At 42.3% G+C, this 26667-nt stretch overlaps 1 protein-coding gene across 1 annotated transcript in view; it reads right to left on the reverse strand.

Annotated features, from left to right (window-relative positions):
- Window positions 1-3404: 3404 nt before the first annotated feature.
- Window positions 3405-26667, reverse strand: part of LOC146772763 (mas-related G protein-coupled receptor member H-like) — a 189740-nt gene continuing 166477 nt past the window's right edge. The window contains exon 2 of the mRNA XM_085637463.1: window positions 3405-5611. Within this exon, the coding sequence (XP_085493589.1) occupies window positions 4592-5575 (984 nt within the window). The 5' untranslated portion in view covers window positions 5576-5611 and the 3' untranslated portion in view covers window positions 3405-4591. The remainder of the gene's footprint in view (window positions 5612-26667) is intronic.

Here is a 26667-nt window from a genome sequence, read left to right on the forward strand (position 1 = left end):
TACATGAAACTGAGTGCCTGAGATACTTTCAGCTCCAACACTGGGCCCACCACCCAGCCAGCAAACAATCAGCCACCCATTCCTTAAAAGCCTTGGAGACATTATTCACCAAATATAGTGACCCAGAAGGCTTAATAACTCGCATCAATGCATTGCTCTTAGTCATCTCAGACTGGCCCTACATGAACCAGTGGTCGAAGGCACTTGGTAATACCATCCCTAGAGCTGTATGGGAGAAATTATGATTTGATACTCCCTTACTCTGTAAGAGCGTATAAAATAGAGAAATGATGTACGTGATTGTGATGATGTGGTGCATTACGCCAGTTAAGCTCCACCAGATGTACAGTATGACTGATGCACAGTGAGTCGCAGGGCCAGACTGGGAACAGCAACCGACCGGCCCTTGGATCGTGGGGAGTGCTAGCAAGAAGCACGGCTCCCGCTTTTGATACAGGGGGGCGGTATTGCAGCACAGGTGTAAAACCGTCCCGCAGTGACAAAACCGCCCCCCATGGGCACAAAACTGGCCCTCATCCCTCCTGCCCACCGGGGAAATGCCCGGTGCCCGCTACGGCCAGTCTGGCCCTGGTGAGCGGATGATCAATGGAAGGGGATTATCTGCATGTATGGTGGTCCTCCTGTCCCAACCTGTCATGTTACTGGAAAGAGATCCTTAGCCACATCAAGAGGGTGGTGGGATACCCTCTGAAACGTGATATAATCCTGGGCCTCTGACCTGCGGACATTGTGATCCTACCCAAGGTGGACTGGAGAATAATATTTAATATGCTACAGGCGGCGAAACAACTCTTTGCTCTACGCTGGAGGACCACAATAGTCCCCTCCATGCAAGAGTGGTTGGGCCGACTGTGGTCACTCAGAGCCTTATGAAAGTCAGCATGGAGCCTCGCAATATGGACTATAGGTTTGATGTACTTCGGCTGCCCATGGTGGCATATCTTTCGGGCAACCCATAGACCACTGTTTTACTGTCACAGATCCTTGTAGTCATTGCGTTTGGTTGACAAGGGGGGGCTCTCCCAAGACACCCTCGTCACCGGTGTCGCTCCCGGTACTTATTGTGTGATGGGTAAGACTAAGTGGTCCACGTCAACTTTATGCTGTCATATCCTGCCTTTTTTAGCCTTATTCCTCATGCGAAGTTGTTATATGTTATGAGGGGGTATTCTTGATTTCTTTTTGACTTTGTGTTATTTTTCTATATGTAAAATCCGATAAAATGTCTTGGAAAAAAGAAAGAAATCTCTCACTGGATCAGAACAGCACCATCTTCTGCAGCAAGATTGCGTGGAGTACAGTCATTATCTGCAAGATGACCGTTGAGCACAAACTTGGTGGTAGAGAAGGGGCCCCTGCAGTAAGTTGGAACCACTCTCATCCAGATATATCTGTCCGGGAGCCCAAATCAGCCGTTAAACCCTACTTCCTCGAGTCTTTCTGATAGGCATCAGGCCTCTGTCGTCCGTTGTGTATTCATTCCTTATCTGCCGCTACAAGCCCTGCCCAGACATCAGGCCTTAGCAATGTCATTCACTAGTCTTATGTACTCTGACTTGCCATAAGTGTTTGATTAAAAGACATTGAGTGCTCACGAGATTTAATGACATCATAAGTGTGCCAGGCAATCCCCGAAATAATTGACATACAACCATGACATTTATACATACATGGAGATTTTATCTAGAGAGGAGTTCTTTACTCTAAATGACGTAGCAGTTATCTCAGTCTTTACATTTCTTTTTCCATTGATATTAGACTTACCACGTCCTAAATACAGCCTCACAACATGCCCTGCAAATCAATGTCCCCCGCTCCAGAAGCCTTCCTGAGGCTTGCAAGCAGGAGCCTCAGTAGTTATAATGCAGCTGAAACAAGAAATAACATGTCCTCTGTGGGTAATATGGAGGCAAATTCCTCAAGGGCAACTGTGATATGATCACCACCAACAAGCTGGAAATATATACAATGTTTTTGGAGCTGATTTGGTGGCAGGTAGACCAGTGCTTAATTTGAGCCGTGGTTTCCAGTTGCTTGGCACTGGCACTTCATTTTCAACACCGCACTTAGGACAGTCTGCCACATGGTGGTGCTACTCATCTAATTTAGAGTTTGAGCAAAACAATGATTGTTTATGAATTTAATACACATTAAATATTACTAATACCCGCCTCCCCGGCCATTCCTTTAGTTTTGGGGACCTGGAATAATCTGAACTGTCGCACTTGCAGGCAAGAGAGATGGTTAGCAGTTGTTTTGGCAGCCTTGATGGGGGCGATGGGTGGTGCAAGTTGCAATGGTCTCCTGCTTAGTGCCCTGGCACTTATTATTCTACAAATTAAGCACTGAGGTAGACAGGTCCAACACAATGTTCAGAATGAAGAGACTTCCCATCCAAACTTCAACTTCCCCCCACGAGGAGGCACAGAAGCAGGGCCCCTAGTCGTGACAATGCTGGTGAATCCCAAAAATAACATATTATGCGTGGGCAGAAAGACATTCTAGTGGGACCCCCTCAGTCACAACAAAGGCCTTGGGCTGTGTCAGAGAGAGTAAGCACTTCAAGTAATGAATTTAATTCACAACTCTGCCCCAGTTTTGGGTTGAGTCTTGTCTTAAATAATTGGAGAACTGTAACAGCATAATTTTACTTCCATTCAGAGACGGTAAATGGTTACTTGCCAGAGAAAATTTTAAATCATGTGCTGCTTTCAGCTGGAAAAGTATAACCATCAGTTGACATATCAAGTAAACAAGAGAACATAAATGAACAACAAAAGCAAGGTAACAAAACCACACAATTAAAACCTAACAGAGAAAAGCACAGTAAAACATAACTCAATGACAATACAACACAACATCACATTACACTATTATTGTACAAAACCAAAGCAGTAAAAATACAACAGAAAACATCACCGCTGGACAAAATGCCACACAAGAAGTATGCATAAACATTCTTGCCACACATTATCAAATTCGGAAACGTGCTTCGATAATACAGTGGCAGAAGGCATTTGAACCAAGCACAGCCTTAACTAACCACCAAGGACAGTGAATAGCACCAGGTAAAAATGTTTGGAGATCCAGCACATGATCACTCTGAAATAGCTTGGGATCCCTTCTGATATTTATGCAGCTGATCCGATAGCACAAAGATCAGTCAATGGTATGAAAGACACCGAAGAGACTTATCTATAAATGTCTCACCTTCCTCCCAAAGCCCTCAGAACCATAAGGAAACAGCAAGGTAAAGTCAGAGCTTTATTGAAGTTTATTCAAAACATCACAAAGTAAGTATCATCAAAACAATAGTTTACACAGAATTCCCAAATAGTTAAGAATACATTTTGTAACAAATCTAACATAAAAGTTCAGTAGGTTTGCAAATAGTGTTACATATTAGTCCTCTGCATAGTTGTAGGTTAACTTGCTAGGTCGAAATGACAGTTTAAAACTGCACACACAGGCTCTGCAATGGCAGGTATGGTATATGTTTAAAGGGCTACTGAGTGGGTGGCACAATCCGTGCTGCAGGCCCACAACTAGTATTTAATTTACCAGCCCTGGACACGTATAGTGCACTGTACTAGGGACGTACAAATCAATTAAATATGCCAATTGTGGATAAACTAATGTTATCATGTTTAGAGTACAGAGCGTATACACTTAAGCACTGGTTAGCTGTGGTAAACTGCTCAGAATCCTAAAGCCAGCAACAATTATGTCAGCAAAACAGGAGGTCAGGACAGGAGGCAAAAAGTCAGGAGAAACCACACCGAGGATGCCAGGGCTAACAGTTCCCATTATTGCGGACAAACTCCATTAGGTGCTATTTATTGTACCTCATTAATTCTGACCCCGCACAATTCGCATTCATAGTGTGCAATAAATGTAGGCCGAAGTAACAGGTCGCATGTGAAGTGCCACACAATTTTGGAGGTAATAAAGTTGAAATGAATTCATGAAGACATTTGATAGCACTTGTTTGAACAATCCTCATTTTTTCAGTCTAAAATCCTTGGTCATTAAAAAAGAGGAAACATGACCACTGCATCAGTGTACTACTCCACGCTTGAATAGCACTCTATCTGACAATTTCATTTTTTGGACAGCAACAAAACTTTAGAAAAGTTTGCAAATGATAAAAAGAAGGAATTCATAAAAAGTAATTCATTCATGTAGCTTTTCTCGACCATCTTCCATTTAGGTGGACTATAATTTTTTTGGTTAAAGTTTTTAGATCAGTGAACACTAGTATTAGGACCTTAAGACATAGTTTCTTAAATGTCCAGAGTGAATATAACCCACAAACCTATGATCTCTCAAAGCAGTCTTAATTAGTGTGTTTGTTTCAACTACTTACAAGCATTTATCACCAGGTAATGCTGCCACTACATCACAGATGGTCTAGTGATCACAAGCTTTAAGTGAACATAAGAACCACAGTTCAATTTTATTGTTCCTTTATCTCCAGGACCTTCACCTATCTAACCCACCACACACATTTGGTGTTGAACTGATGCATAATCTCTTCCATCTAAGATAAATTTGGAATGCCACACTTGCGCTAAAGTGGAGAGCGCATACTGAGACACGCTTGTTGAGGAACATCTTCATCTTCATCCTGAGTTAGTTGAGACTCATCTTGAAAAGCCTTCTGAAGGGCCCGCTTTATGGTGGTCTTGCTTCCCCGCCGCCGGAGACTGCCCACTAGAAAGTATAGTATAGGGTTGATGCTACTGTTAATGCAGAAGCAGTAACTTTGAACCATCACAAATGCAGGTGGCATAGTGAGAAGATCAAAAAGAAAAAGAAAAGTAAATAGACAGATTACCACCGAGAGGGAAAGAAATGTAAGGACGGTGATGAGAATGAGGATGGAGGGCCTCATGCTGCGGCGCCTCTGTGATTTCTTGCACATTTTGCTGAGCAGGGCCAGATTGGATAGAAACATTACAGGTGTTAAAATTAAAAAATATAAAACAGCCTCAAATATGTAAAATTCTTTAGAGATTCCATATGTAAAAGCAAACAAAGTTTCAGTTGCAGCCAACATACAGGAAAAAGCCCATACAATGATGCACACAATGGTGGTCTGGTAGCTAGGACGTTGACATCGATACCAAATTGGGTAAACAATAGAGAGGCACCTCTCCACACTGATGGCGGTGAGGAGGTACAGACTGGTCTGATACCCAAACGCAGTTATAAACATTATGATGTAGAAGGGAAAAGATATCACAATGAATCCGTGTAGAGGCAACAGATAAAGCAGGATGATCATGAAGGAAAAGGAGAGAAGAAATATAAAATCAGCAATGGACAAGTTTAAAATGTATGTGGTAAAATATGTTCTGGCGATGCAAACCATGAGGTACCAGAGAGTCATTCCATTCCCAACCAGTCCAAATAAACAAATGAACAAGAGGCCATAGGACTGGGCCAGTAGAATTGAAGTCTGAGGAGCATAGTCTCTGTCTGTGGTTTTAAGGTCTTCAAAGTATTCTTCCATTTCAGCAGAACTCGGAGAGATGGTATTATGATCCTCCATAGATGAACCTTTGGTACCACAAGTTGTTCCTCTGACCTGTGAGAGATATTAACAGAGATGAAAACACAGAATATGTTGACATGGACTGTGCATTTCAGCATTTCTTTAACAAATGAATCAAGACTGAAAAGGGACAGTTTTCTGCTCTTTCATCACAAACTTTAGTTGTTCTGTTAAAATCTAAATGGGTAGTTGGCCCACAAGGAAGTCCTTGGGGGAACCACTCTTCTTGTTACCTCCATTGAATCCCACACTGTGGGATTGCTAAGAGGTGTTCGGAGGCCAGGCCCCCCTTTTTCCACCAGTCTGCAAATGTGCCTCCTGGCACACTATTGGTTGGGGGATGAAGTCCACTTTACTGCAGAGGGACCTTGGGGGCCAAGAAACCCTCCTGGTAGCTCCTATAAGTCCTAAGCAGTGGAATTCCTGAGAGCTAGTTGGAGGTCCAGCCCTTTTTCTTCACCACTATGCAAATGTGACTGCTAGTTAAAAAACCTTAGAAATTCTCAGGAAAAAACAACGGTTTCAGGGACGTTATAGTTAGGAATTAGCATTTGCAAAACCTTAGAAATTCACTGAAAAAACCACAGACTTCAGGGTCGTTATAGTTAGGAATTAACATTTAAAAAACCTGAGAAATTCACAGAAAAAACAAAGGTTACAGGGACGTTCTATTTAGGCTGGCATTTCACTCGTACAAAACTAGAAAAATTCAGCCGTTATAGCTAGCTGAGCTAACTATAGCTCACGCCCCCGCAATGCACTATTTATGACCTTACACATTACATCACTCATGACACTGTCAGTGACATCACTGATGACATCTCTAATGACATCACTGATGACATCAGTGATGACATCATCCACAGCATCTCTGACGCACCCACTCACACCCTTATAGAATCATTTATATACCCACTGCCATTCCCACACAGCCATTCAGAAACCCATTCAAAAAGCCACACCAGTACTTACACACCCACCCACTTATTCACTGATCTAGTCACCCATCCACTCGCTCACCCATACTGCCACTCATAGACCCATTCACTCACTAATACATCCATTGACATATCCACTCATAAAGCCATACAGGCGCTCACACACTGAGTGAGTTACCCATAGAACTACTCACACACCTAGACACTCACCCATACAGACACTTATTCACCCAAACAGTTATACACTCACCCACTTACTTACTCATACAAATAGTAACACATACACACTCAGCTCTACAGTCACTGACAGAAGCATCCACTCATCATATAGCCACTCTCACATTTACTCACTCATGCATACATTCACTCATATACCCTGTCACTCATGTATACTGCCTTTCACATACTGAGTTACTCACCCATACTGACACATGCACTCAATCACCGACACAGCCATACAGACACTAACTCACCCATACAACTTCACACACATGCAACAGTATCCCATACAGTAACTGACTCACCCACTCACTGATCCATACAGGCAGTCACACACCTCCTCACCCACAAACACAGACACCCAGACAACCATAGACATAGTCAGACAACCAATCAATCACCCATATAGTCATTCATGTATCCACTAACACACTTATGCACCCACTTAGACATCAACTGACAGACAGATACACACATTCACACAGTCACACACCCATACATTCACTGATACACCTAATCACTCAATTTTGCAGACACTCATACACCCACTGTTTCACCAATACACATTGGCATATATATTTAACGCTCATAAACTTTTAAAAAACACTCAGACTCACTGGATGATGTCATCACTGATGTCATCAGTGATTGTATTCGAGATGTCATCAGTGATGTCACTGATGATGTAATGAGTGATGTAATATGTGAGCTTATAAGCAGTGCATTGCGGGGGCGCAAGTTATAGTTAGCTCAGCTAACTATGACGGTTGAATTTCTCTTGTTTTGTACTTTGTATGAGTGAAATGTCATCCTAACTAACGTCCCTGTAGCCTTTGCTTCTTTCTGTGAAAATATATATAGCTTTTGATTTTTACGCGGCCTCCCAGCCGCGGGAGATGCACCACCCGGACATTTTGGGCCACGGAGCTACGAATTACGGAGTCTCAATGTGGAGGCATCCATGGAGGATTGACAAGCCGGATGTGTGAATGGAGGCCCATTGGTGGGCTTGAAACGTCTCAGACAGTGGCACACAACTGAGGCACACACTACAAGACCCACAAACCAACGCGGACTCATTTGAGTCACCCATTGGCAGGCTCATATTTTTAAGTGGGAGGTGTGGCCTCTATGCCAAAATGACTGTCGCGCCTCTGAAGAGTGCAATGAGCACAAAATGCGTCAGGAGTGAATCGACAGGCATGCTGTAAACTGGATCCGCCCGCCGATCCGGCTTTTACCTCATGAAGGTTGCTGCAGTGGATGTCAGAGTGCGTCTCCACAGGTGGGAACCTTGGAGCTTTGATTTTTACGTGGCCTCCCAGCCGCGGGAGACCCATCACCCGGAAATTTGGGATCACGGAGCTCCAAATCACGGAGTCTCAATGTGGAGGCATCCATGGAGGATTGACAAGCCGGATGTGCGATTTGAGGCCCATTGGTGGGATCCGCCCGCCGATCCGGCTTTTACCTCATCCTCATGACGGTTGCTGCAGTGGATGTCAGAGTGCGTCTCCACAGGTGGGAACCTTGGAGCTTTGAGATATATATATATATATATATACATACATATATATATATATATATATATATTCACTTAAAAAACCATAGGTTTCACACATGTTATAGTTAGCTGGGCATTTCACTCGTGAAAAACCAATGAAATTCCCCCGTTATAGTTAGTGCAGGCAACTATAACTCACGCGACCGCAATCCTCTGCTGATGACGTCAGATATTACATCACTGTATTTAGACACTTATTTACCCATGTCTTCTTCCATTAATTTTTAGCTATACATATATTACAAATTTATTTTTTTCAGAAAGACACATATGTCATCAGTGATGTAATATCTGACGTCATCAGCAGAGGATTGCGGTCGCGTGAGTTATAGTTGCCTGCACTAACTGTAACGGGGAAATTTCATTGGTTTTTCATGAGTGAAATGCCCAGCTAACTATAACATGTGTGAAACCTATGGTTTTTTAAGCCATTTTGATTGTTTAAGAAGTGACTTTGACGACGCCCACATGGGTTAGACATTTTGCACTACCAGTCCCAGAATACATTGGGTGATGATTAACATGCTGATTATAGAAATAAAAGAGGGATTTTTACTGACAGTGCTTCTTTGTCGTCATCTACAGCTATGGCCCAAGAAGAAGGGCGTCCCTGCCCGAAACGCGTCGGCCAAAATAATGAGGATGTGGCTGCCACACCTACCTGTAATGAGGAGCGATCCCGAGTGCGCCCTCCACCGGAAGGGGTAACTTTTGAAAACAAATTAGTGACCAGCCCTTGGTCACGGAGGTGCACCACCGCCTGTGCCTCGTGGGTCCGTGTGCTGTTTGAATTGGTCAGCTACACGGAAGAGGCAATTCCTGTGTGGCCGCTGCTACATTGGAGCTCCACCCCCGGAGCCACGCGGGTCTGCTTGCTGTTTGGATTGTACAGTTTGAGTGGAGCGGGAGCTGCCAAATATATTGTACAGTGAGGCGGACAGCACCTTTTATCCCATTTTGATTGTTTAAGAAGTGACTTTGACGACGCCCACATGGGTTAGACATTTTGCACTACCAGTCCCAGAAGACATTGGGTGATGATTAACATGCTGATTATAGAAATAAAAGAGGGATTTTTACTGACAGTGCTTCTTTGTCGTCATCTACAGCTATGGCCCAAGAAGAAGGGCGTCCCTGCCCGAAACGCGTTGGCCAAAATAATGAGGATGTGGCTGCCACACCTACCTGTAATGAGGAGCGATCCCGAGTGCGCCCTCCACCGGAAGGGGTAACTTTTGAAATATATATATATATATATATATATATATATATATATATATATATATATATATATATATATATATATATATATATATATATATATATTCACTGAAAAAACCATAGGGTTCAGGGGTGTTATAGTTAGCTGGACTTTTCACTTGTACAAAACCATTGAAATTCCCCCGTTATAGTTAGTTCAGCTAACTATAACTCGCGCGCCCGCAATGCACTGCTGATGACGTCACATATTACATCACTCATGACATGGTCAGTGACATCACTGATGACATCACTGATGAAATCTCAAATGACATCACTGATGACATCACTGATGACATCATCCAGTGAATGTGTGTATTTCTGAAAATTAAATATGTTTTATATATGTATATCTCAAGGTCGATGGAAGAATAAATGGGTATATAAGTGTCTAAATGGATGATTTGTTTTTGAAAAATTGATTGTGTAACTGACTGATTAAGTGTATCATAGTGAATACATGGCTTAGCGAGTAATGTTTAAATATGTAAATATCTGTATCAGTCTCTCACTTTGTGTATAAGTGGCTGCATGGGTTGATGAGTAGCTACATGGGTGTCTATATAGGTTATTAGTTGGTTTTTTGAGTATCAGTCTGAGTGTCTGCATGGTTCGGTGGGGGGTATTACGTAGTGCATAGGTGCATGAATGAGTGACTCACTGTTTGTATGTGTTGAAGACAGCATGTGTGCAGGACTGTATGGGTGGATGAGTGTGTGTATGGGTGTGTTAGTGAGTGAATGACTGTCTCAATAGTGTCTTTATGAGTAACTACATATGTTTTAAACTAGTATATGTGACTATTGGTGTATATAAGTGAGTATATGTGAGAGTGAGAGATTGAAAGAGTTCCTGTATGAATAAGTATGTGTTTCTATAAGTGATTGTTTAAAAGACTAAGTATGTGTAAGTTTCCGTAGAAGTAAGTGTGGTGGTGTGTGTATAACTATATATGCAAGTAAATGTATGTTTGATTCTTTATTAGCATGAGTGACTATGTGTGTGAGTAACTCTATGGATGAGTGGCATTGTGTAACAGGATGTATAGGTGTATGAGTACATATGATGAGTGAGTACATGTATGAGTGACTGTATAGGACTGTTGGTGAATGAGTGGATGTGTATGTGGATCTTAGAATTACTGAAGAGGTTGTTGTAACTGGTATTGGTATGTCCATTGTTTTGAACATTTTAGTCTCTATTTTTGAATGTGTGTATCAAAGGTTATATTAGGGTGAGAGGAGGTCTGCCACACTATCACAAGGATGATGTCATCAGTGATGTCATCAGTGATGTCATTTGAGATGTCATCAGTGATGTCATGAGTGATGTCACTGACCATGTCATGAGTGATGTAATATGTGACGTCATCAGCAGTGCATTGCGGGCGCGCGAGTTATAGTTAGCTGAACTAACTATAACGGGGGAATTTCAATGGTTTTGTACAAGTGAAAAGTCCAGCTAACTATAACACCCCTGAAACCTATGGTTTTTTCAGTGAATTTCTGAGGTTTTTTAAATGCTAATTCCTAACTATAACGTGCCTGAAACCTATGGTTTTTTCTGTGAATTTCAAAGGTTTTTTAAATGCTAATTTCTAACTATGCCTACAGAGATAGGACATGTGAAGAAAGAAGAAAAAATGCACAGAAAGAAAAAAAAGAAGTGCAGAAAGAAGCAACAGAAGTCCTCAAAGACGAAGAAAAGTGCAGGAAGAAGGATAACGTGCAGAAAGAACAAAAAGAAGAGCAGAAAGAAGCCTTGTTGCAAAATCATCCTGTACCCTCAACTTTTTCAGACGGATACTGGTGGTAACTGAGTCTGACTAACCAGTCCTAGAGCCAGTGCTATGTTAAAAGACACTTAGAATACAGTGAAAACACCTACACACACTAGGGAACATTATGCGTTGGGGTCCCCCTGTGATTAGCATGACCTCCTCTGTAAGCCCCTAGTATATAATAGGACAGGGGGATTAAAACTACCTCTTAAAACAGGCCACAGGGCGTTTTTGCACACATTAACTCAGGCCCTGTCCCCTCCCTTCACCACTGTGTAAACACGCCCTGTGTCCGTTTTTAGTTGGGAGATTAAGTTCATTTGAATCCTGAGGGTCCCTAGGGTCCAACTAGCCCACTAGGTACCTCCAGTAAGTGCCACAGAGCTGCGTTGCAGAGAGGTGTAAAAAGTGGCACGGCCTGGACCACCTCTCTGCAATGCAGCTCAGTGGCGCTTACTGGAAGCACTTGGTGGGCTAGTTAGCCCCCAGGGGCCCTCAGTATTGAAGGGAAATTATATCCCCAATTTAAAACGTGCCATAGTGCGTGTTTGCACACGTCACCTCAGGCCCCGTCCCCTCCCTTCACCACTGTGTAAACGCGCCCTGTGGCTGTTCTAAGTTGAGAGATTAAGTCCCCTTGAATCCTAAGGGCCCCTAGGGTCAAACTAGACCAATAGGTACTTCCAGTAAGTGCTACAGAGCTGCGTTGCAGAGAGGTGTAAAAAGGGGCTTGGCCTCAGAACACCTGTCTGCAGCGCAGCTCCCCGGCGCATACTGGAGATGCCTGTTGGGCTAGTTGGCCCTCAGGGACCCTCAGTATTGAAGAGGAATTAATTCCCCAACTTACAATTCGCCAGGGGGCACGTTTGCAGAGTGCTGCAAGGAGGGGGCGTGGCCACCGGCACGATGCCAGTCTTTTATTTATTTTCATTTTTTAAGAAGGGGGGCTGTGTGGTTCCCCTTCTTATTCTAATTTATTGGCCCTGATGACCCCATCCCCCAGGGCCTGTCTGCTAATTATATTTTTTTGACCCCAATCCCCAGGGCCGGCCACTGTTTTTTATTATTTTTAAAAAATATATATTTATAGACACACCTAGGACATGCTGGACAAACCGTACGTACCTATCACCATGACGATTTGCGTGAATTCATTAAAAGGCGACTATGCATACAATGAATCCACGTGGAATGTATTTACACCACTAGTGAAGCTCTGACATGTCTGATGCCCTACCGTGCCTAATCCCGGTAGACACCCTTGTCGTTTATTTATACAAACATGGGTAGCTATTGACGGGCACATTTAATACACATGCACACCAAGCCATTCAAAGGGGATTCGACAAAATTTCGACCAAAACTATGCAAGAAACCCCCCTCACGGTTAATAAAACACACATCCACTGCCAGATGTGTAATACTTTTTATTTTACTCTCTGGAAAGGGGACGAACATCACTTGAGAGTCACAGCGCACTCCTGGCAGAGCCCAATGCTGTGTTACACCCACCATTGCCTGCTGAGTGCCACACACCTCTGTGTTGTATTCCACTAGCTAGTGCATATGCTATGACACTCTCTAGCCCATGTGCACTGTAACACCACCCCGTGAATATGTCATGCCACACTTGTCTTCGCACGGGTTATATTGCCCCATCTAACGTGCCTTCCTCGATGCCTATGTTATAACGCACAGTGCTATGCCATACATTTTACAATCTGGGATCCATATCTTTGTCACAGTGCATATGCAACGTTACACTCCCCAGCACATATTTTATATTACAACTTTAGAGACTAGTTAGGTTACACAACACTGCCCTGTGCATATTACACTCCAAGGCGCATATTGCATAGCACGCGCTAGTGCCTGTGCTATCTCGCGCTCTCCAATGAATCTGTCATTGCGCACAATGTATTGCATATTATATTTCACGCCCGGTTCATCTTATATCACACTTTTTGGTGCATAGTTTATACCATACACTATATCTAGTTTTCATTTTCAATCGTGCTCTCAGGACTATGTTCTATATAACACTGTGTTCACCTACCCTTTTCACGGGCATTACATTTTGCGATAGGGGGTGGAGGGTCAGGGGGTGTTTCTGCCAAGTGAACCCAGAGTCACAGTCACAAACGTCCTCTTCTTCCTGAATAAAAGTGAGATTATGCTGCATACTTGTTCATATTTTAAGTAGTTCGCACAGACACACGTTTTAAAAACAATAAAGCTCCTAAAACCCGCCTTCTCTGAACAGTTAGCTTGCTGCCCCATCCCCCTCCTCCCTATCCTCTGTTGTGTGAATCCATGGACTAGCCACCTCCCTCCTGCCATGCATGGTCTGATGTGCTGCCACTGCCCTCAATTTAGTATGATGTACCAGTCCACTCCTCCTGCCCTCCATTGCCCAATTCTATGCCCCATCATTGACCTCCTGCTTAAACTCTGTGCTTAGCTTGCTGCCCCTATTCTCCTTCCCCCTGCCCTCCGATGTCTTTGTGCATGCCCCTGCTCCATCCTTTTTGCCCACCATGTTCCATGGACCTGCCACTCCTATCTACTCTGAGTGTTCTGTTGAGCTGCCACTCCCCTCCCACCTGCCTAGCATTGTCAGATGACTGTAACCTGTCCCTGCCACCTCCACCCTGCCTGTCCACATGCCATGCCCCTATCCTCTTCCTCCTGTCCTACATGGTCCATTGTACTGCCACACCCTTCTGCCCTCCCTGGTCTGTTGTGCTGCAACTGCTCCTCCTGCCTGCCCCGTGCGGTCTGTTGTGAGGCCCCTTCCCCTGAAATTTCTTATCTGTGCACAGGTCCTGACCCTCCCTTCTATCCTCCATCGTCCTTTGTGCATGCCCCTGCACCCTCCTTCTTACCCATCATAGCCATTGTGCCACTAACCCTCCCACTTGCCATGCATGGTCTTCTGTGCTGCCATGGCCCCTCCCACCTTCCCTGTGTGGTCAGTTAGCTGCCCCTGACCCCCTTCCACCTTCCCTCCATGGTCTGTCTGTATGCCATCACAGTCTCGCTGTTGCTCTTCATGGTGTGTCTTGCTTCTAGTGCCCATCCTGCCTGACCTCCATGGCTATCTTGCTGCTCCTACCATGCCCCCTTGCCCCCAGCCCTCTGTTTACATGTGCAGACCCCTACTCCCTCCCTCCTGACTTGTCTGTTCCATTGTAATGCCCCTGATCCGTCCCTCCTGCCCTTTATGGTCGGTTATGCTGCAGCTTTCTCTCCTGTCTGTCCATTATGGTCAGCTAGCTACCATTGCCTCTTGCCCCTCTGTTCTCTGTTGCCATGTGCATGGTCCTGTCCCCTCCCTCTTGCTTTCTATGGATTGTTGTGCTGCACTCCCGTCCCGCATGCCCTGTGTGGTGTATTGTGCTGCTGCAAACCCTGATGCCTGCCCTGCAGGGTCAGTTTGGTGCACCTCTCCATGTCCCTCCTGTCCTCTGTTATCCAAGTCCATGTCCCTACCCCATTTCCTTCCATGATCCAATGTACCATACTTGCGAACATTTTGAACTTGGTAAGAGGGAGATTTTGAAAAAAAACTGGGGTATTGATTTTCCCCTTTGAGTTACATTGAAAAAGAGGAGATTGTAGACAGGAGACAGATCAAATAAAGCCCATTTGAGCTTAAAAACATTGGACGTTTCCTGGCTGAATCGGGTCTGTTGGCATGTATGGTTGTACTACCATTGCCTCTTCCTTCTGCCCACAATTGTCTATTACATTGCCACAGCCTCTCTTGCAAGTCCTGTATTGTTGGTTTGTTGCCCCTGCCCCCCTTTCCACTGCCCTCCATAGTCTGTTGTGCTGCCACGGCCCTTCCTGCCTGCTCAGTGTGGTTAAATTGTTGCCTTTGCACCCTCCTACCTGCCTTCAATTTTCAGAGTCCGTGCCCCTGGCCTCTGCCTCTCAACAGTATCCTAATGAACAACTAGATTGCTAACATTCTATATTCATTACAAAAGTGTGGAACGCCTGACGTCATCTTGATGTAATCAAAACTGTAATACCTAGAGCATTTCCTTTAGAAATTACATATATGAGAGGGTCTTATTGGCATCAAAATTATGGTTAGTGCTCTAAAAGACTAAAATAAGGACATATTTTCTGAGTTTTCAAATAGCGACAAAGCACTTTTAAATTATTTGTTGTCTTTATGTTTTTTTATCCAGTTGACCACTTGATTAAATGTTGCACTTAGGGGAGAGGATGTGGTGTTACTTCCAGAACTGCAGACTTTGCAACTGGGGAACCAGGTTGGAGTTTCTGCTTCAGCTCGACATTCTGTGATTCTGGTCAAATTACTTAGTCTCCCCATGTCTACAACCAAAATGAATTTGTTCTTGTGTGATGTAACCAATGCTCATGTAAAGCACTCCAATACCTGACAAGTCTGCACTATATAACACTGCAAAAACACAGAATAATAAGTGTTTTGCACACTTCTGTCATTGGGCTATATTTGGGCTACATCTGGGTGATTTTGGGCTACATTTGGGCTCTTTTGTCTCCGGTGGCCATCTTGGGAGATTTATTTGTTATGAAGTTTCCTAATTTCCTCATGTACTGCAGTCTCCTCAGTAGGAAATGCTTTCAGTTTTTTACTTTGATTCCATCATGAAGGTATTCAGATGTGTCACACATTTGCCATAAATTCAGAATGTTAGCACTCTTTTTGCTCATTAGATCACTGTAGTAAAGCTACTGCTCACCAGGGAAAACTGCTGCTGGTATTGAAAGTGCATGTTTCAGTCTGCATGTCAGAATTTTTTAATGAAATAGAAGAGGATTTGAGAAGTCACTCAAAATGTGCCCTAATTTTTCTTTCTGCAGCACTAATCATACTTTTTATGGAAAAATGAACCCCCTCCTTTTGTTCCTTTTTAAATTAAATGTTTTAAGAGTTACCACTTTAATCCAAGCAAGATGGCTTCAGGTGTGCCATACGTTTATCATAAGTAGGACTGTTAGCGCTCTAGTTGTTCTTTGGAACACTCTGGGAAGCTGCAGTAGAACACAAAGGAATCAACTGACAGTCTCTGCCATTGTTGGATGTACATGTTTTACTGAGAATGTCAGACTTCATTCTCACATGACTGAGAAAGATAATGTGAATTTACAGGAAATAAGCTCTCAGTTTAGCTTATAGATCACCTTCCAAACCTCTGTGGGAAAAGCATGAGAAAATATTTTTCTCTCAATCATGATATCCCAGCAGAAGGCTTTTTCACATGGTGAAATCACCTTAGAACATACCACACTTCCTAAAATGAGTATGGTACCATCAACAAATGATTTATAATGTAACTAAAGTCTTAAAACCTTCTATTAACTGCAATGCTTTTTAATGAGGTGCTATCATGTATATTGGTCCCAAGATGGCTGCCAACACTTCTTGGATGAAGTGCTGACAGCCAATCAGATCTCAGGATGAGATGTGTGGTTAGGCTCCGCCCACATATATATATGTTTTAACTTTTGATTTTCTCAGGAACTACTGAACAGATTGACACCTGCAAAAGGCACATCCCTGAGCTGAGGACTACCTCTCTGCCAAATTTCAAGTAATTCTGTTCAGCCGTTCGGGCTGTACCTTGGACTAAAGGTCCCTATGGAAAATTGCATGGGGAAAATGCGTTTTGGGACCCCCCTTTTTTCTCAGCCCCCGCTTGACGAATCCCCCCGAGACTTTCAGGGTAGGGGCGGAGCGGAGCGCCCCACCTATTTTGAAAATTTCGCGAGGATTCGTCAACCGGCGCCAAAGTTATCCCAAATAGAATGTTGCGGATTTCCTATGGAAACAAAGTCCTAACTATAACTATCTACTGGCGACCGCCAGTAGATAATATATATATATATATATAGATATATATATATATATTATCTACTGACGGTCGCCAGTAGATAGTTATAGTTAGGATCTATTTTCCATACGAAATCTGCAACATTCTATTGGGAATATCATTGGCGCCGATTGACGAATCTTTGCAAAATTCTCCAAACTTTTGGCTAGCTCTGCTCCGCTCCTACCCTGAACGTTTTGTGGTGATTCGTCAAGCAGGGGCCGAGATAAAAGGGGGGTCCCAAAACGCGTTTTCCCCATGCAATTTCCCATAGGATCTGTTGTCGCAGCTACAGCCCGAACCGCTGAACGGAATGACACCAAATTTGGCAAAGAGGTAGTCCTGAGTTCGGACTCGTGCCTTTTGCATATTTGGTGTGAATCTGTTCAGTAGTTCCTGAAATTAGGGTAAAAAGGTTAGTGATATCTATGGCCGCGGAGGATCCGCGGACCGTACCCGCACCGTAAGCGAACCCTCCCCCGAACTGAGCACGCACCCTCCCCACCGCGTGCTGTAGGTAATTGGCTGTCGAGCGACTCTCTACATTCGAAACCAGGAACTGTTGGCGGTCATTTTCTGCCTCCGTAGAAGCGAGGCTGAAGAAGCAAGGGGAATAAGTGAGTAAAACATATAAAGGGGGCAGAGTGGAAATACTCTGACCCTCTAGAGGTGCTTAGGGGGTCCCAGAAGGACCCCCTGGGGCCCCCCTTTTAAAAAAAAAAAGCGGCGAAATGCGCGCACGGTGCGCGCATCCTATCGCGTTGGATGCACGGATCCTCTTGCGGTGGGTTCGCGGATCCAAGGGGAAAAAGATGAAATTGTTGGCAGATAAAGATTAAGCTTAAGTGTTTTGTTCTTGAGTGGCTCTAAAAGGAGCCGTTGGGTTAATTGAGAGTTTTTGGTACTTATAAGTAAGTACCTATACAGAGTCTAAAGTTGTTGAGGAAGGCTCTGTTTCCTTCATCAGTAAAGTGTACTCCATCTCTCCTATACATCTCTTGCATATGAAAGCGCAGATTGTTATTGTAAATGGACCCCATTCTGTAGTCTCGGAGAAAAGCAGAAACAGATTTATTCACATGTTTCCTAGCTTTCTCAATCTGTGGACAAAAACGATCAGACCAGTTCCATTTCTGCCTTTGGCATATGTTAGAATACACAAAGGCAGTTTTAGGGAAAAGTGAAATCAGTTGTGCAAAGGTGTCCTTCATAAGCATTTCCAGACCTACCCCAGTCAAAGTGCCTAGGTCATTGCCACCACAGTGCACTATTATGAGGTCAGGGTGTTGGATTTGCATGAAGGATTTCACCAATGGCATCAATTGGTGCCACTTTAACCCTCTCTGTCCAATCCATTTAATGTCTACATTTGGCAAACCTAGGTCTTTGTGAGTGCCTTTGTTTTCTGCATACCTTTGGCTCCAGAAAATATAGCTGTGTCCCACAATCCACACTGTAAGCATCTTGTAAGGAGGTCTGGATGCACTCAGATGGTCTCTGTAAATGAAATGGCAGTTTGGAAAGTAAGATGTTTCTAAAATGGTGGCTAAGATGCAATTTTGAAAAAAGACAAGAAATCATTGGTTGTTTGACAACCTTCTACACTGAAAGGTAGGGTGCATGTTTCTGTTTTTTAAATGCTTGATTCTTATTGGTTAACAAAAACAGATTGTAAGGAACATTATATATGATAAGCTGATATGTTGAGAAGTCAAGCACACTTGCTGTTTTGATTAGCAACATTGTGTGTGCTGAACTTGTGACCTGTGTGCTCAGTACAGTGTTCCATGACCTGTTTCTATGGTAACGGGCGGAAGGCAGATTGGGGGAAGGGTTGAAGTTTATGTCATTTGGAAAGGGTTGAAATGTTTAACCAATAGAAATGTGTGTTTGCTTTTGAATTTATGTGGGAAGGAATGTGATTTGATATTTAAATGTTTATGTGTGGAAAATGAGAGGGAAACTTTCCCATTCTTTGGTTTTACTGACAGGTGCACAGTGCAGAGATTCTGTATAAGAAAATCTGGTGTGTGACTGATATCTGGTGTGTGACTGATATACTTCTTAATCTACAAAACATCTTGAAAGGTGAGTTATTTAATTGTGAGGGGATGTATGTAGACTATTTTTATTGTAATCAGCCTAATGTATTTTTTCTGCTAAAGTGTAGGGAGTATTTTTTTTTCTCTACAATCTTATTGACAGTGTGTGTGCATGTAGAAACCATTCTGTGATAAGGATTTGTGTTTTTTCATGTGTTTGTAGACAGATAACTATGCAGTTCTTATATTTTGGTAGATTTAGAAACCACTTATTGTTTATGAATTTGTGAAATGAGTTATGTTTCTGCAGTAAAATGTAGTACTCCTGGTAGATGAAGAAATATGTTTTGGTATAGAGCAAGGGATAGTGTTGTTTGTCTAGAATCACACAGAGAGCCTGTGTGCATTTGGGAACCACTGTGGAGAAGCGTTTGGTAACATTGTGCATTTGCTGACAGATAACTGTTTTGAAATCTGTCATGTTGTCAAGTTTTAGTAGCATTAGAAGACAGTTATGGCTTATGCTTTCATTAAATGAGTCAGGTATTGACAGTAAAGTGTAGTTGTGAAATATGTAGATTGTGTGCAGTTCCCTTACCACTTGCACTGTAGTGAATGAGTATTGGTAAACTCCTAGGAATACTGGTGCTTGTCTAGAATCACACTGTGAGTCTGTGTGCATTTGGGAACCACTGTGAGAGAAGCGTTTGGTAACATCGTGTATTTGCTGATTGAAAACTGTTTTGAAACCTGTCATGTTGTGAAGTTTTAAAAGCATTAGAAACCAGTCTTTGCTTATGTGTTGATTAAATGAGTCAGGCATTGACATTAAAATGCAGTCGTGAAATATGTAGATTGTGTGCAGTTCCCTTACCTCTTCCAGTGTAGTGAATGAGTTTTGGTAAACTCCTAGGAATACTGGTGCTAGTCTAGAATCACGTTGTGAGTCTGTGTACATTTGGGAACCACTGTCAGAGAAGCGTTTGGTAACATCGTGAATTTGCTGACAGAAAACTGTTTTGAAACCTGTTATGTTGTCAAGTTCTAGTAGCATTAGAAGCCAGTCTTTGCTTATGTGTTGATTAAATGAGTCAGGCATTGACACTAAAGTGTAGTCGTGAAATATGTAGATTGTGTGCAGTTCCTTTATCACTTCCACTGTAGTGAATGAGTTTTGGTAAACTCCTAGGAATACTGGTGCTAGTCTAGAATCACATTGTGAGTCTGTGTACATTTGGGAACCACTGTCAGAGAAGCGTTTGGTAACATCGTGAATTTGCTGACAGAAAACTGTTTTGAAACCTGTCATGTTGTCAAGTTCTAGTAGCATTAGAAGCCAGTCTTTGCTTATGTGTTGATTAAATGAGTCAGGCATTGACACTAAAGTGTAGTCGTGAAATATGTAGATTGTGTGCAGTTCCTTTATCACTTCCACTGTAGTGAATGAGTTTTGGTAAACTCCTAGGGATAGTGGTGCTTGTCTAGAATCAAACTGTGAGTCTGTGTGCATTTGGGAACCACTGTCAGAGAAGCGTTTGGTAACATCGTGCATTTGCTGACAGATAACTGTTTTGAAACCTGTCATGTTGTCAAGTTTTAGTAGCATTAGAAGCCAGTCTTTCCTTATGTGTTGATTAAATGAGTCAGGCATTGACACTAAAGTGTAGTCGTGAAATAAGTAGATTGTGTGCAGTTCCTTTATCACTTCCACTGTAGTGAATGAGTTTTGGTAAACTCCTAGGGATAGTGGTGCTTGTCTAGAATCACACTGTGAGTCTGTGTGCATTTGGGAACCACTGTCAGAGCAGCGTTTGGTAACATCGTGCATTTGGTGACAGGAAACTGTTTTGAAATCTGTCATGTTGTGAAGTTTTAGCAGCATTAGAATCCAGTCTTTGCTTATATGTTGATTAAATGAGTCATGCCTTGACACTGATGTGTTGTACTTAAATATGTAGATTGTGTGCAGTCCCCTTACCCCTTCCACAGTAGTGAATGAGTTTTGGTAAAGTCCTAGGATAGTGTTGATTGTCTAAAATCACACTGTGAGACTGTGTGCATTTGGGTAAGGATTGTGAGAGAAGCATTTGGTAACATCGTTTATTTACTGACAGATAACTGTTTTAAAACTTGTCATGTTGTCAAGTTTTAGTAGCATTAGAAGACAGTCTTTGCATATGTGTTGATTAAATGAGTCAGGCATTGACACTAAAGTGCAGTCGTGAAATATGTAGATTGTGTGCAGTTCCCTTACCTCTTCCACTGTAGTGAATGAGTTTTGGTAAACTCCTAGGGATAGTGGTACTTGTCTAGAATCACACTGTGAGTCTGTGTGCATTTGGGAACCACTGTCAGAGAAGCGTTTGGTAACATCGTGCATTTGCTGACAGAAAACTGTTTTGAAAACTGTCATGTTGTCAAGTTTTAGTAGCATTAGAAGCCAGTCTTTGCTTATGTGTTGATTAAATGAGTCAGGCATTGACACTAAAGTGCAGTCGTGAATATGTAGATTGTGTGCAGTTCCCTTACCTCTTCCACTGTAGTGAATGAGTTTTGGTAAACTCCTAGGGATAGTAGTGCTTGTCTAGAATCACACTGTGAGTCTGTGTGCATTTGGGAACCACTGTCAGAGAAGCGTTTGGTAACATCGTGCATTTGGTGACAGAAAACTGTTTTGAAATCTGTCATGTTGTGAAGTTTTAGTAGCATTAGAATCCAGTCTTTGCTTTAATGTTGATGAAATGAGTCATGCCTTGACACTGATGTGCTGTACTTAAATATGTAGATTGTGTGCAGTCCCCTTCCCCCTTCCACAGTAGTGAATGAGTTTTGATAAAGTCCTAGGATAGTGTTGATTGTCTAAAATCACACTGTGAGTCTGTGTGCATTTGGGTAAGGATTGTGAGAGAAGCATTGGGTAACATTGTTTATTTACTGACAGATAACTGTTTTAAAACTTGTCATGTTTTCAAGTTTTAGTAGCATTAGAAGCCAGTGTTTGCCTATGTGTTGATTAAATGAGTCAGGCATTGCCACTAAAGTGCAGTCGTGAAATATGTAGATTGTGTGCAGTCCCCTTACCCCTTCCACAGTAGTGAATGAGTTTTGGTAAAGTCCTAGGATAGTATTGATTGTCTAAAATCACACTGTGAGTCTGTGTGCATTTGGGTAAGGATTGTGAGTGAAGCATTTGGTAACATCGTTTATTTACTGACAGATAACTGTTTTAAAACTTGTCATGTTGTCAAGTTTTAGTAGCATTAGAAGCCAGTCTTTGCTTATGTGTTGATTAAATGAGTCAGGCATTGACACTAAAGTATAGTCGTGAAATATGTAGATTGTGTGCAGTTCCTTTATCACTTCCACTGTAGTGAATGAGTTTTGGTAAACTCCTAGGGATAGTGGTGCTTGTCTAGAATCACACTGTGAGTCTGTGTGCATTTGGGCACCCCTGTCAGAGAAGCGTTTGGTAACATCGTGTATTTGCTGATAGAAAACTGTTTTGAAACTTGTCATGTTGTCAAGTTTTAGTAGCATTAGAAGCCAGTCTTTGCTTATGTGTTGATTAAATGAGTCAGGCATTGACATTAAAATGCAGTCGTGAAATATATAGATTGTGTGCAGTTCCCTTAACACTTCCACTGTAGTGAATGAGTTTTGGTAAACTCCTAGGGATAGTGGTGCTTGTCTAGAATCACACTGTAAGTCTGTGTGCATTTGGGAACCACTGTCAGAGAAGCATTTGGTAACATCGTGCATTTGCTGACAGAAAACTGATTTAAAACCTGTCATGTTGTCAAGTTTTAGTAGCATTAGAAGCCAGTCTTTGCTTATGTGTTGATTAAATGAGTCACGCATTGACACTAAAGTGCAGTCGTGAATATGTAGATTGTGTGCAGTTCCTTTACCAGTTCCAGTGTAGTGTATGAGTTTTGGTAAACTCCTAGGGATAGTGGTGCTTGTCTAGAATCACACTGTGAGTCTGTGTGCATTTGGGAACCACTGTCAGGGAAGCGTTTGGTAACATCGTGCATTTGCTGATAGAAAACTGTTTTGAAACCTGTCATGTTGTCAAGTTTTAGTAGCATTAGAAGCCAGTCTTTGCTTATGTGTTGATTAAATGAGTCAGGCATTGACACTAAAGTGCAGTCGTGAATATGTAGATTGTGTGCAGTTCCTTTACCAGTTCCAGTGTAGTGAATGAGTTTTGGTAAACTCCTAGGGATAGTAGTGCTTGTCTAGAATCACACTGTGAGTCTGTGTGCATTTGGGAACCACTGTCAGAGAAGCGTTTGGTAACATCGTGCATTTGGTGCCAGAAAACTGTTTTGAAATCTGTCATGTTGTGAAGTTTTAGTAGCATTAGAATCCAGTCTTTGCTTTAATGTTGATGAAATGAGTCATGCCTTGACACTGATGTGCTGTACTTAAATATGTAGATTGTGTGCAGTCCCCTTCCCCCTTCCACAGTAGTGAATGAGTTTTGGTAAAGTCCTAGGATAGTGTTGATTGTCTAAAATCACACTGTGAGTCTGTGTGCATTAGGGTAAGGATTGTGAGAGAAGCATTTGGTAACATCGTTTATTTACTGACAGATAACTGTTTTAAAACTTGTCATGTTTTCAAGTTTTAGTAGCATTAGAAGCCAGTGTTTGCCTATGTGTTGATTAAATGAGTCAGGCATTGCCACTAAAGTGCAGTCGTGAAATATGTAGATTGTGTGCAGTCCCCTTACCCCTTCCACAGTAGTGAATGAGTTTTGGTAAAGTCCTAGGATAGTATTGATTGTCTAAAATCACACTGTGAGTCTGTGTGCATTTGGGTAAGGATTGTGAGAGAAGCATTTGGTAACATCGTTTATTTACTGACAGATAACTGTTTTAAAACTTGTCATGTTGTCAAGTTTTAGTAGCATTAGAAGCCAGTCTTTGCTTATGTGTTGATTAAATGAGTCAGGCATTGACACTAAAGTATAGTCGTGAAATATGTAGATTGTGTGCAGTTCCTTTATCACTTCCACTGTAGTGAATGAGTTTTGGTAAACTCCTAGGGATAGTGGTGCTTGTCTAGAATCACACTGTGAGTCTGTGTGCATTTGGGCACCACTGTCAGAGAAGCGTTTGGTAACATCGTGTATTTGCTGATAGAAAACTGTTTTGAAACCTGTCATGTTGTCAAGTTTTAGTAGCATTAGAAGCCAGTCTTTGCTTATGTGTTGATTAAATGAGTCAGGCATTGACATTAAAGTGCAGTCGTGAAATATATAGATTGTGTGCAGTTCCCTTAACACTTCCACTGTAGTGAATGAGTTTTGGTAAACTCCTAGGGATAGTGGTGCTTGTCTAGAATCACACTGTGAGTCTGTGTGCATTTGGGAACCACTGTCAGAGAAGCATTTGGTAACATCGTGCATTTGCTGACAGAAAACTGATTTAAAACCTGTCATGTTGTCAAGTTTTAGTAGCATTAGAAGCCAGTCTTTGCTTATGTGTTGATTAAATGAGTCACGCATTGACACTAAAGTGCAGTCGTGAATATGTAGATTGTGTGCAGTTCCTTTACCAGTTCCAGTGTAGTGAATGAGTTTTGGTAAACTCCTAGGGATAGTGGTGCTTGTCTAGAATCACACTGTGAGTCTGTGTGCATTTGGGAACCACTGTCAGAGAAGCGTTTGGTAACATCGTGCCTTTGCTGATAGAAAACTGTTTTGAAACCTGTCATGTTGAGAAGTTTTAGTAGCATTAGAAGCCAGTCTTTGCTTATGTGTTGATTAAATGAGTCAGGCATTGACACTAAAGTGCAGTCGTGAAATATGTAGATTGTGTGCAGTTCCCTTACCTCTTCCACTGTAGTGAATGAGTTTTGGTAAACTCCTAGGGATAGTGGTGCTTGTCTAGAATCACACTGTGAGTCTGTGTGCATTTGGGAACCACTGTCAGAGAAGTGTTTGGTAACATCGTGCATTTGCTGACAGAAAACTGTTTTGAAACCTGTCATGTTGTCAAGTTTTAGTAGCATTAGAAGCCAGTCATTGCTTATGTGTTGATTAAATGAGTCAGGCATTGACACTAAAGTGTAGTCGTGAAATATGTAGATTGTGTGCAGTTCCCTTACCTCTTCCACTGTAGTGAATGAGTTTTGGTAAACTCCTAGGGATAGTGGTGCTTGTCTAGAATCACACTGTGAGTCTGTGTGCATTTGGGAACCACTGTCACAGAAGTGTTTGATAACATCGTGCATTTGCTGACAGAAAACTGTTTTAAAACCTGTCATGTGGTCAAGTTTTAGAAGAATTAGAAGCCAGTCTTTGCTTATGTGTTGATTAAATGAGTCAGGCACCGACACTAAAGTGTAGTCGTGAAATATGTAGATTGTGTGCAGTTCCCTTACCTCTTCCACTGTAGTGAATGAGTTTTGGTAAACTCCTAGGGATAGTGGTGCTTGTCTAGAATCACACTGTGAGTCTGTGTGCATTTGGGAACCACTGTCAGAGAAGTGTTTGATAACATCGTGCATTTGCTGACAGAAAACTGTTTTAAAACCTGTCATGTGGTCAAGTTTTAGTAGCATTAGAAGCCAGTCTTTGCTTATGTGTTGATTAAATGAGTCACACATTGACACTAAAGTGCAGTCGTGAATATGTAGATTGTGTGCAGTTACTTTACCAGTTCCACTGTAGTGAATGAGTTTTGGTAAACTCCTAGGGATAGTGGTGCTTGTCTAGAATCACACTGTGAGTCTGTGTGCATTTGGGCACCACTGTCAGAGAAGCGTTTGGTAACATCGTGTATTTGCTGATAGAAAACTGTTTTGAAACTTGTCATGTTGTCAAGTTTTAGTAGCATTAGAAGCCAGTCTTTGCTTATGTGTTGATTAAATGAGTCAGGCATTGACATTAAAGTGCAGTCGTGAAATATATAGGTTGTGTGCAGTTCCCTTAACACTTCCACTGTAGTGAATGAGTTTTGGTAAACTCCTAGGGATAGTGGTGCTTGTCTAGAATCACACTGTGAGTCTGTGTGCATTTGGGAACCACTGTCAGAGAAGCATTTGGTAACATCGTGCATTTGCTGACAGAAAACTGATTTAAAACCTGTCATGTTGTCAAGTTTTAGTAGCATTAGAAGCCAGTCTTTGCTTATGTGTTGATTAAATGAGTCACGCATTGACACTAAAGTGCAGTCGTGAATATGTAGATTGTGTGCAGTTCCTTTACCAGTTCCAGTGTAGTGAATGAGTTTTGGTAAACTCCTAGGGATAGTGGTGCTTGTCTAGAATCACACTGTGAGTCTGTGTGCATTTGGGAACCACTGTCAGAGAAGCGTTTGGTAACATCGTGCCTTTGCTGATAGAAAACTGTTTTGAAACCTGTCATGTTGTGAAGTTTTAGTAGCATTAGAAGCCAGTCTTTGCTTA

Source organism: Triturus cristatus, chromosome 12, assembly GCF_964204655.1.
Source record: "Triturus cristatus chromosome 12, aTriCri1.1, whole genome shotgun sequence".
Classification (NCBI taxonomy): Eukaryota; Metazoa; Chordata; class Amphibia; order Caudata; family Salamandridae; genus Triturus; species Triturus cristatus.